General features: G+C 40.5%; 1 protein-coding gene across 1 annotated transcript in view; it reads left to right on the forward strand.

The window, feature by feature from the left end:
* Window positions 1–11,574, forward strand: part of LOC113240541 (serine/threonine-protein kinase 10) — a 47,609-nt gene that overhangs the window by 21,982 nt on the left and 14,053 nt on the right. The window contains exons 13-21 of the mRNA XM_026477877.1: window positions 271–412; window positions 1,601–1,707; window positions 2,683–2,807; window positions 3,292–3,420; window positions 4,570–4,659; window positions 5,276–5,378; window positions 6,943–7,100; window positions 8,216–8,423; window positions 11,347–11,546. Coding sequence (XP_026333662.1) covers window positions 271–412; window positions 1,601–1,707; window positions 2,683–2,807; window positions 3,292–3,420; window positions 4,570–4,659; window positions 5,276–5,378; window positions 6,943–7,100; window positions 8,216–8,423; window positions 11,347–11,546 — 1,262 coding nt within the window. The remainder of the gene's footprint in view (window positions 1–270; window positions 413–1,600; window positions 1,708–2,682; window positions 2,808–3,291; window positions 3,421–4,569; window positions 4,660–5,275; window positions 5,379–6,942; window positions 7,101–8,215; window positions 8,424–11,346; window positions 11,547–11,574) is intronic.

An 11,574-nucleotide genomic window follows, 5' to 3' on the forward strand; every position in this document is an offset into this window, starting at 1 on the left:
CGCTGAATAAAACTTCAAAAACTATTTCTAAACGTAGAACATAATGTAAGCTATCGGAATTATATTTTTCCGGAAAAATTTCCACTATTTGAACTTTTTTGGAAAATTACTCAACAGTACCTCGCACCTCACCACCAAAAATGTCTAAAATGCATTTTTGCGCCTTCAAGATTATTTTTCAAGTTTGCTGGTTTCTGTGACTATATAAATTGACAACATACCTTCCCTTTGTTGGTCTTTGTTTATTATATTCTAATTTATCTGTCCCAGCTTCCTCCGAACGCAGTGACGATATCAACAACTCCACCCATTGCTGATGAAGTGGTTATAGTGGGAGCTGGCTCTTCCTCAGACGATGATTGCTTTGCACCTTCCTCGTTGGATTCTTTGGACTGCAACAATTCTTACAGCGGTGAGTGTGGGACAATGTGAAAATATTAAAGATCGAACGAACCAACGACCATACTACACAGTAGTATCGCTATAGTTATCGAGTTGTCGAAATTGTCTTATGTGATTTTGTTAAAGATGTTTATACTGGATTTTTCGACATTCTGCGCCGCTGGTGACATCTAGTGAGATATTTTGGTACTTTCTTCACCGCAGGCGGCACCTTTACAGGCGCCTCAACTGACGACTGTCGAAAAATGTCGATTACTAAAGTTGAAGGAGGGCAGAGTAGATAAATTTATCTATAAAGCATACAGTTTGTGTAGACTACAACGTGAACCCTATAACAGGCATTGAATACCTTTTCAAATGAAATCCATAGGTTATGTAATACTAGTTCCCATAGACAATTAATCCAGTCCCGGCGCAAAAGAAACCTATCTCAGAATTTTGCTTATATTAGGAAAGGGAATATCGTCGCCTTACTATCTCAAAACTCGTACCTTAAAGCACAACGTAACTGCAATAGAAATGTTGCAGGCTGCTTTCACATGACAATTCCCTCATATTCACGCACTCGCTTTTACCTATTCCTAGGGTCGTATTCTAGAACTCTACTCAATGCTCAAGTCAGGACTTGAGTATGATTCAAAGCACTCGAAATCATACTCAAGTCCCTGCCATTAGGGTCGTATTTTCAGTGCTTGTGTTTCCAGTGCAATCCTGACTTGAGCATTGAGTAGAGTTCTAGAATACGACCCTTAAAGTAATACATTTAAATTAACACCCTTGATAAGAAATTTAAAATAAATAGATAGTTTTGCCAAATCCTGTATAATCACACTTTATAAGATACGTGGTTGAGAAAGTAAGGCATCCATATAACACTCTCTGAAAGGGTAATTTGGGAAAGGGGTATTCTGTAAAAGGGGCATTCTAGGAACGATACATTCTGGGTAAGGGACCTTTTGAAACTGAGGGATAGTTAGTGAATTTAAAGTGTTTTTTTATGTCGGAATATTACGGGAACATTCAAAAAAATTATTTCAGTTTGCGAAAGTTGTTCATGTTTGTGAGTACAGTGAACCCCCAATGGTTTAAGCACTATTATACTCTGTAAAGATACCGGTTACCATTTTCCATTGTATGAACTTTTCGACACCTGTTTGTATATAACATATAATAAAAATGATATATGTATATGCTACAGAGAAACGCGGCCGTCGCCTGGACAGCAGCGAGGTACTGATATTGAGCCCCGGCGCGACAGGCGACTCCGGTGTATTCGACGACAGCGTTAACAACGGGCTCAATTTGGTGAGTGTCTCCTCTTTTTAACCCACCTCAAAAAAGGAGGGTTGGTCGAGGTGATTCGACTGTATGTTTTTTTTGTATGTTGGGCGATGACTAATATAAGTATAATATATACATATACATTATATGTAGTACATGCAGTACCCAAAATAAGTAGGTAAAGCACTTGTGTTATGGACATCGGGAACAACGACGGTACCACAAACACCCAGATCACAGACAATATAGAAAAGTTACTTTTCTACACTGACCCGACCGGGCATCGAACCCGAGACCTCAGAGATGGCGACACTATGAAAATTAACTAACTAACAACTCCCGCGTTTCTGAACCGTTTTTGATGATTCTTTTTTTTTTGGAAGGAGGGTACCTCAGCAGTGGTCCCATTTAATTTTGAAGAACATGTTCCTCCTCTAAGGGTATAAAATTTGGTAAATAGATGTAATTCCCCGAATGTTTGAAGTCGGTTTTTTACTACTCTGTATTGAGATTATACATATACAGGGTGTCAGAGGTCCCAGGTTCGATCCCGGGCCGGGAGAAATATTTGTATGGCCTACATTTATTTATCTCGTGAGTTTGTGTGTAATTTGTGGTTGTCTATTTGAGTGCCCATGGCACCCGCGACACATGGTTTCCCTGGTTGGCTATGTTGAGTGTAAGTGTGTGTTATTTATTTTACTCCATCTTCAAAGAAGACAGACTATGTAAATCATAGTTTCCCAATATGGTCCCCCGTGGGCGCTGAAGAGTCCTTTTGGGACCTTTGGGATCAGTGGGAGCTAAAAAAAAAACCTGAATGATCTATATAAACTACACTACAAATATTTTTTTCCTCCTGATTTTTTGTGTAAATATAAAAATTTTAAAATATTTGTGTTTTCAATTATTTTTTGCGGTGGTGGGCTCGTGCTTAATTGGGCGGTGAACTATGATACAAACGAACACCTGAGAACTCTATATGCTTTGTTTTGTCAGGACACGTCTCACGTGTCCGTGGTGACCGTGGGCACGGAGGAAGTGCGCGTGCGCGACTCGGCCGCCACGCACATCGCGCTCGGCACGCCTGGCGCCACTCGGCTCAGCCCCGACAGCTTCGAAAGGTGAGGTGTCGTTGTCGAACAGTTCGTCCAGAGAAGCACTGCCACCTTACCTATGTCTGCCACCAAGCAGTCGGCATTACTGTGTTCCGGTTTTGACTTGTCAACTTATGTCTCAGAGTGACGCAGTGGCAGTGCCTCTTAAATCAAATCTTTGCGATGTAACGCTTTGACGTGGCACTGCAACTGTTGTGGATAAGCGTGTCGCTTACCACCAGAACCACGACTTGTTCGTCCCGGCACAAACGAAATAGGCAAGGTAAAGCTGTACTTTTCTGGATGTACTTTAATAACAGTAGAGCGCCTTGTGGGACACCTTGTGACTTGTCAACGTACGTGGCAGTGCCCCTCAGATGTTTCCGATTTGAAGCTCTGAATGGCACTGCAACTGTTATGGGCGTGTAGCTAACCAGCTATAAAAAGAACTCTTTCACAAGAATTTGTACTGCCACTGCTACTTGGTGATGTGTATTATGGTCGTGCGCAGGCGTTCGCAGTCGGACAGCGGGTCCGTGGCGTCCGAGAGTTCCCGGCGGGCGCACGACGCGGACTCGCTGGCCACCACGGCGTCTCACGAGTCAGGGCACCACGAACCGCATCTCAACGGCGGCACGAGGTAAATACACCGGCTGCGCCGTTATTCACTATTTTAGTTCCCGTCTATATTTATTTATTATATTTTGGTTACGCACTAAAACCGTGGAATATGCAGTAGAGGCCTGCTCTTTGGTCGGCCGTGTAGAAAGTAATAATCCATCACTCACTTCTTATACTATCGCTCATTTTTCCTGTCAGTAAATAATGATAGTATCTCCGCAATTTATAATAAAGTAATTGCATCAATCCTTCATGATATATGAAATAAATTATATAAGAACTGGCTCTTGTCATCTTTTCCATCAAAACAAGGAAAGATACTGATATCCAACGTGACAACTAACAGTATTACCTGAAAATGGCTTTAATTTATATTAATATTATCTATTTAGTTTCAAAGCGACAGTGTTGTCCTGTCACTTTGAAATTAAATGAGTGACACATTTTGGAGATAAATTATTACTATAAGGCAATTTTGAGATAAAGTATAAAATAACGCAATTTTTAAGATAATACTATGTTAGTTTTAATTATTAATACAAACATCGGACACTCAGATAATATCTCTTCGATCCGGCCGGATTCGAACTGACGTCTTCTAACATTCCGTGTTAGACGCTGTACCAACTAAGCCACGGAACGAACCAGCGGACCTCATGATTCTTTCTGTGTGGTTGTTGTCGTGTCTCTGTATTTGCTTTTTTAACGACTTTTTAGCCGTAGCGCCATCTATGAAAGTATTTCGTCACCCCGTTAGATACATTTACAAGTACCAGCCTCCAGTAGCTTTGTTACAGCAGATTTCTTATAGATGGCGCTACGGCTGAAAAGTCGTTGAAAAACCAAGTACAAAGACACGGCAACAAGCACATACAAAAATTCGTGAGGTCCGCTGGTTCGTTCCGTGGCTTAGTTGGTATAGCGTCTGGTACGGTATGCTAGAAGATGTCGAAGAAATTTTTTCTGAGTGTTCGATCTTTGTATTAATAATTATAACAAACTAGTGGAGTAATTTCGCATAAAATATAATTGAATATCAATTCAATAAAAATTTAAATTCTTACAAGTTTATTGTGACAATGCTATTTTATAGTTTTACAACTTGTCCGTCTGGCGCTGTTAAGTGGTGTGCAAGCGCCGAGCGTTATATGCAAAATTTTCTTTTCAGGGTGAACACGGAGACTCCGCTTATCGAAAACGGTGAACCGGTGGTGCTGAGGCGGAAACCTCTGGAGCAACCAGTTAATAGGATACAAAGGTACATTGTTTTATGTTACGTGCACCTGGTGGTAAACGACACGCCAAAATGAAATATGAAAAAGCGTTCTGTCTTCTTTGGGTATTTTATGAGACTCCCACACTAGCGTTTTTCGAGCATCAGCACAAGACCTTGACCCTTGAAGGACGCTAGTGCGGGGGTCTCTAATAAAACATTGTTTTAATGATATCGAGTTCTTAGGTTTTCGCGATTGTTACACAAAGCAAATGAAAATATTTGTCCGGATTTAAATCGCGTATATATTTTGTTTTTTTTTTTCAAACAAACCAACATTTAGGGGCCCTTTACAGGTCCAATGGCCACGGTTGACACACATGTCATGATGTCAACCGTGACCATGGGACCATGGGAGTAATAATAGTAAAGAAAGTAGTTGTAGTTGGCATAGCGTCTGGCACGGTTTGCTGTTAGACGTTGGTTCTAATACAGCCGATCGAAAGAATTTTTTTCTTAAGATTCGAATCGTAATTCTACGTGAAAATAAATGAATATCATGGTGGTAAAACATTTGTGACATCCAATAAACTCGAAAATATATTTTCTAGTTTCAAATGAAAGAATTTTCTGTTTTATAAATTGTAACGTTCTAATTCAGATCAAAGGAGGACATCCACCTGGCAAATTTGAAGAAGAAAACGCGTAAGCGCACGCGCAAGTTCGAGATAGATGGCGTCACTATCACCACTACGACGTCCAAGGTAAAGCACTGCCACCGTACCACAGATTACTAAATACTACGTAACAGATACATCACTCGATACAAAATTCGAAAATACCTACGCTATAATAGCCTACTAAATCTGACTAATGGCACCAGGCGCCCACTACGAGGAAAAAGAAACCTTAACACGTGCTCAGAGATGTGGAAATAACGTTGCCCGCCTTGTGCAGTCGTGCGGAACCGAATGTTTATAAATGAAAGACTTGTATGAGCGCTAGGGCCGACATCGGTACACTCAGCGGTAGGCATTTATCGCGTAACCTCGAGCGAGTGACAGACCCCTATACCCATTTATGCCGCCGCACCGTGCGGTCGAACCTTAAAAATACTCGAGTATCTTTTAGATGCGATTGAATAGGCTTTAGGGCGAGCTCATTCCATTTAGACCATTGACTTACAATTATATGGACATCGGGTCCGCGCTAAAAAGTGTCCGAACTTATAGGGCGTTAAAATCGTATACAGAGCGTCATTCACGCTTTAGTCTTCGTTTGTTCGACTGACAGCGAAGCAAGCAAAATTAGACGGTACTGCGATGACATTACAATTTAAATTCAACGTTTTAGCTTTTTCATATTCCTTTACATGTCACTACGTTTAAATATGTTGAATTGCGACATTTTTTTCGTGGTTTTTGTATTAGACCCGTCGTCCATTTATTTTAAGTCAATGATTTAGACCCTATCTTTGCTTCAGGGCTACGTAATGCTCAAAAGGAAATTAGTTTCATTTAAATAGAAATTGCCTGCTTATCGGTATTCTACCGGATATAACGGAGGGCGTGCGACGGAATTACACGATTTAATCCCGCTTTCCTCTTTCCATCATCGGGGGACCGGACGTAAGCTGGGATTGCACCCCTATGTTGCGTATATTCTACGACTTGTTCCCTAAACGGGGTATGACTTGGGCCTTTTCATAGCGAGAGTGAGTAGGTATTGTTTAGGTATGCATGCTCCATCGTCGATCTCATCGCCACTTTTTATTAAAAAAAATATATAAAAAAGCTTTATTTTATTTTATTTTATTTTATTAAATGAACAAAGTTTCAACAGCATTCTTAAACTTATTTGACAAATGTGTTTAAGCAGTACAAAAGCCAATTACAGAAACTCACTATGTATACAAAATATGTGATATTATGATTACAACATTGGGTAGAAAAATAAATTTGAATTGGTACAATGAAAACTGAGTTCATAACTAACTGTAAATTGTAAATACTGATATAAATTGTCGTGTATAGGTCTGTGTAAGTATATGTGATGGAGCATGACTGTCTGGTTAGCCTCCCCCTATTTCCTCAGAGAACTGTACAAAAAGTCGTATAAAACTACAAAAAAAGCAAAGATCCGCAAGAAGCACGTAAAAAAATTCGAAGCCTGGTGGTTTGTTTCGTAGCTCAGTTGGGAAAGCGTCTAGCACGAAATGCTTGAAAGAGCTGGTTCAGTTCGAAGGAATTTTGTTTGTGTTTGATCTTTGTATTAATAATAATTGAATAAAGACTAACGAAATTATAATCTACAACGATGATGTTGCAGGTGATATGGGGCGACGAAGAAAGCGGTCGCACCTGGGACGATCATGCACTACGCAAGCAGGAGTTGCGAGAGATCAAAATGCTGCAGAAGCAGGAGCAGAAGCAGTTCCAGGACCTCAACGCCAGAGAGGTGCAGCTCAAGGAACAGCAGGAAAAGAGGTACGTGGAATTTTGAATGGCCAACAAATTACCCGAGCTTGTCTCCGTAAAAGTTTCCTGCGCACCACAAAGGCTACTATAGTGACCATCCAACTGTCACTAGGAAATGGACTGTGCACTGTGGAAATGGAAAAACCCCACACCACCTGATTTCGTCATACCTCAAGAGCAACTACCACCAGGTTGCGATCTGCGGTACCCTGTGTGGAAGTCCTTAAATCGACTCCGCACTCAGGTAGGACGCTGCAGAGACACGATGTGTAAATCGGGTTTCAGGGATGCTAGTCCTAACGCAATGTGACTGTGGTTCCCCAACACAGTCCATGCACCTCTTATTGTTGTGCCCCTTGTGTCCTAATACCTGTACGAGGAAAGACCAACCACCATTTTCGCTTTGTATGGTTGTGTCATTCTTTCGTGCAAATTCTCTAAAATCCTAGAAAAATGCCTTATTGTGCTGTTTTGGAGTGCTAAAATGATAGCAGCGAAAGATTTTTGAAATAAATTTTCAATTTTCTGTTTATCGAAATAATTTTTCTATACAAAAAAAAAACGAAAGTAAAGCTTATGACCCCTGCAATAAGGTCGCTTCCTTTTTGGAGAACTAAATAATTAACTCATTGGAGTCGTCATTCAGCTATGACCCGCTAGATCGCAGAACATTGATTAAAATTTCAATTTAATATCAAAACGTCGAAACTTGTAATAATATATTGATGTTATTGAACTTTCAACGGTATGCCAACAGGGTAAAGCTTAATTTATGTTAACAATCCAGAATTTGTTATTTCTTTTTAAATTTGAAACTACGACCAATCATTATCAAGATTTCATAGTGTTTCAAATTGAGAATGTGTGAGAAATTTGAGAAATTTTGGCGACATCGGTTCTGGTAGTAATTGAGGCATAAGGCGCTTCCATTGTTGTTTCATCTTCCGTGATGGAGTCTTGTGATTATAGTCGCGCTTATGTTATTTATTTATTAATTTCATGCGGAGGGAGGGTGGGAAAACAACACAAGCGCACCCATTTTGCACGATTTAACCATCACTAGGTTCGCGGAGTAGTAAATTAATTTATTTCCATTTTTATTAACTATCGTATTGTTATTTCAGATTCGAAGCCGAACTAGCGTCCTTAACCCGAGCTCACGAAGCGGACTTGGAGACTCTGGCTCGAGCCCAACGGGCCTCTGCCGAACGGGCCGTACAGCAACTCGAAAACGAACTTCGGGCCGCCACAAAACGACTTCGGGCCGAGCACGAAAAAGCTTTACGGGATTTCAGGGACATATTGAAACAGGAGTTGCGGTTACTGAAACAGGTGAGCGTGTGATTTTTTTTTTTGTGTTGTTGGAACCACTATCAGTAATAACGTGACAAAGTCCGAAAAGTATTTCTTTGAGCCCATGAAACGATGTAAAGTATTTTTGAGGGCTACATATCAGAGAGGAATCATTTTCATTGTATGGGATGAAAATAATCGTGACAGCGGAAGATCGTCAAATTTTATAAAGAAACCATTTCATACATAATGAATAACTTTTCATTAAATTTGAGCAACTTTTGCTGTCCCGGTTTTTTCGTCTCTTACAATGAAATGATTCTTATATAACACCAAGTTGATCAGCACTAGAATTTTTTTTTATTAATTTTATTCATTTTTATGGACAACTCGCGCTTGACCAACAAATTAACTATGCCAAAATAATTTTCACAAACGAAGACTTAATGGTTCCTTATGCAGTTTCCTCGTATGTTCTATGGTTTCGGGTTTCCCCGTACTGTCCCATTTGAAAAAATATAACACTGTATGCCTAGACGTGAACGGGGATAAGGTGTAAGCAGCAGTGCGGGCGGGGCCAGCGCTTTGTCACTCGCTTAAAGTTACACGATAAGTGCTTACCGCTGAGTGCGCCGACGCCGGCGCAAGCACCTATAATAGTCTTTCATTTAGGAGCTTTCGGCTCCGCACGGCTGCATTCGGTGGGCAATGTTATTTTTACGTCTGCGAGCGTGTAGTGGCCACCTGGATTCATTAATAAGATTTAGTAGCCGACGATGCGCCGTAGATTTTTTTAACAATATCAAGTGATGGGACAAGTAAGTCGTGTGCCTGATGGTAAGCTACACGCCTGTCCATGACAGTTGCAGTGTCACTCAGAGCTTTATATCGCAAAGATTTGAGAGGCACTCACTACGCCTGTCACCTGAGACATAAGTTGACAAGTCCCATGTGCCTGTAATTTCACTAGCACCCTTACCCTTCAAAACCGGAACATATAATGCTGATATTACTGCTTGGCAGTAGAAATAGGTAAGGTGGCAGTGCTTACCTATCGACTCATCCGAAGAACAGTCCGATGTGATTTTATAGTGAAAAGAGAATAAGTACGTCACGAGAATAATTTCTTTATTCAAACTGAGGCCCATGTAAAGGTGTTTTGAGAATTTATATATCTTATTTCGTTTCGGAAATATAAAATCGAACAACGGTCAGCGAAGAAGAACGACCGAAATGTACTATATCCTGATAACAAGTAGTCTTGCACGTAGATCTTTGTTCTATGGACGAGTCGCTACATGCGGTACCACGGAAGAAAAAAAACAATAGAAGTGCCTTAGGCTTTGATTACTAGCAGAACCGATGTTGCTAAAACTCGTACATTCTTAATTTGAAACACTACGAAATCTTGATATTGTTTTTTTTTTTTTTTTTTTTTTTTTTTATGACATTAAGTAACGGGACGAACAAGTCGTGTGCCTGATGGTAATTGTTTTATTGCTGAACGACGACGAATGGAGTTTTAATTTAGTTTTCCAAACAAGAAGCGACCCTATTGCAGGGGTATAAGCTTTAATTTCGTTTCTTGTAACAAAAAAAAATTAAATAAAGAGAAAATTGACAATTTATTAAAATAAGGCTTTCCTATGATATGATGCAGTGTGGATATCATTTTAGCACTCTAAAACAGCACATTAAGGCAATTAGGCAAAGAATGACACATCCATACCATATAAAGCGAAAATGGCGGACATAGCTCAGATAGGTCTTTCGAGATCTATAGTTGGCACGCGTCGGCCACTTAACTAACCACTTCTACTGTATTTATTGTTCTGTGGACATCACCACCAAAAATATATCGATGGGTATTAGTGACGAAAGAGACTCAGTCTTTTAAGGCGTGTCATAACGGCTCGACTCTAAAATTAAGACTTGGGGTTCGAGTTTTTATTAATAAGACTCAGTCGTTATACTAAAAGACTCAAAAGACTTAAACGACTTAAAGGACTTGAAAGACTTGAACGACTCGAGTTGTTTGCAAAGGGCTTATATCTATTTTATGTCTTATTAAATCCGAAGTTCATAAATAAAAATGACGTAAGTAGTATGTAGTCACGTTTATTTACTTATAATAAAAATCGTAAAATAAATACCTTATGGGTTAAATAAAATCACGCCATACGGCTCATGACTCGCGACTCCCGATGCTATGAGACGCCTGTCGTTTTAGTCTTATAAGTCTTTTACGCTTCCTAGGGTTAAAAGACTGCGACTCGAATTAGTCTTCAGTTTTAGTCTTATAACTTAAGACTTGAGGGTTAAAAGACTAGACTAGTCGTGAGGCGTTAAAAATTAGTCGAGGTTTTTTAAAGACTGAGTCTCTTTCATCACTAATGGGTATTCAACACAAGCGCAGCAATTTTGCACGATTTAACCTTCGCTGGGTTCACGGAGTAGCAAATTAATTTACTTCCATTTTTAACCGACTTCAAAAAAGGAGGAGGTTTTCAATTCGACTGCATGTTATTTTTTTTTTTGTATGTATGTTACGCGATAACTCCGGTATTTGTGAGCCGATTTTCATGATTAATTTTTTGTTGGAAAGGGGGTAGTTCCATAGTGGTCCCATTTCATTTTGAAGAAAATCATCCACCTCTAAGGGTGGCTGGCTGTTCACGCATGAAGATTCACTTTTATAAATAGCGCCTAAATTTTACTTAAGGAGCAAATATTTTAATGGTTGATTTTGCTATTTCTCCAATTCAAGGCGTTTCTCTCTCAATCTACTTTGAGTAGTGAGAACTGATTTTTATTATCTCCAGTGTCTAGTCCTGTATAGTGGCGAACTAGGGGATATTGCAATAAAACTTAGCAAATAGACGTAATTCCACGTACTTTTGAGGTCGGTTTTTTAGTACTCTGTACTGAGATTATTATTAACATGCACTAACTGGGCCCTCAGGAGGTGGAGCTGGTGTCGAAGGAGCGGCGCAAGGAGGCGTACCGGTCGCGGCGCGCGCGCCTGGACGCCGAGCACGGCGAGCGCGAGCGCGCCTTCGTGGCCGGCCTGGCCGAGGCGGAGGAGACGCTGCTGCGCCGCATCCACGACAACCACCGCGAGCGCCAGGCGCTGGCCGACCGCCAGTACCTGCAGCAGCGCCAGCAGGTACCACGGCACACAAATTCGCAC

Source organism: Hyposmocoma kahamanoa, unplaced genomic scaffold (genome assembly GCF_003589595.1).
Source record: "Hyposmocoma kahamanoa isolate Upper Pololo Valley unplaced genomic scaffold, ASM358959v1 148, whole genome shotgun sequence".
Lineage (NCBI taxonomy): Eukaryota > Metazoa > Arthropoda > Insecta > Lepidoptera > Cosmopterigidae > Hyposmocoma > Hyposmocoma kahamanoa.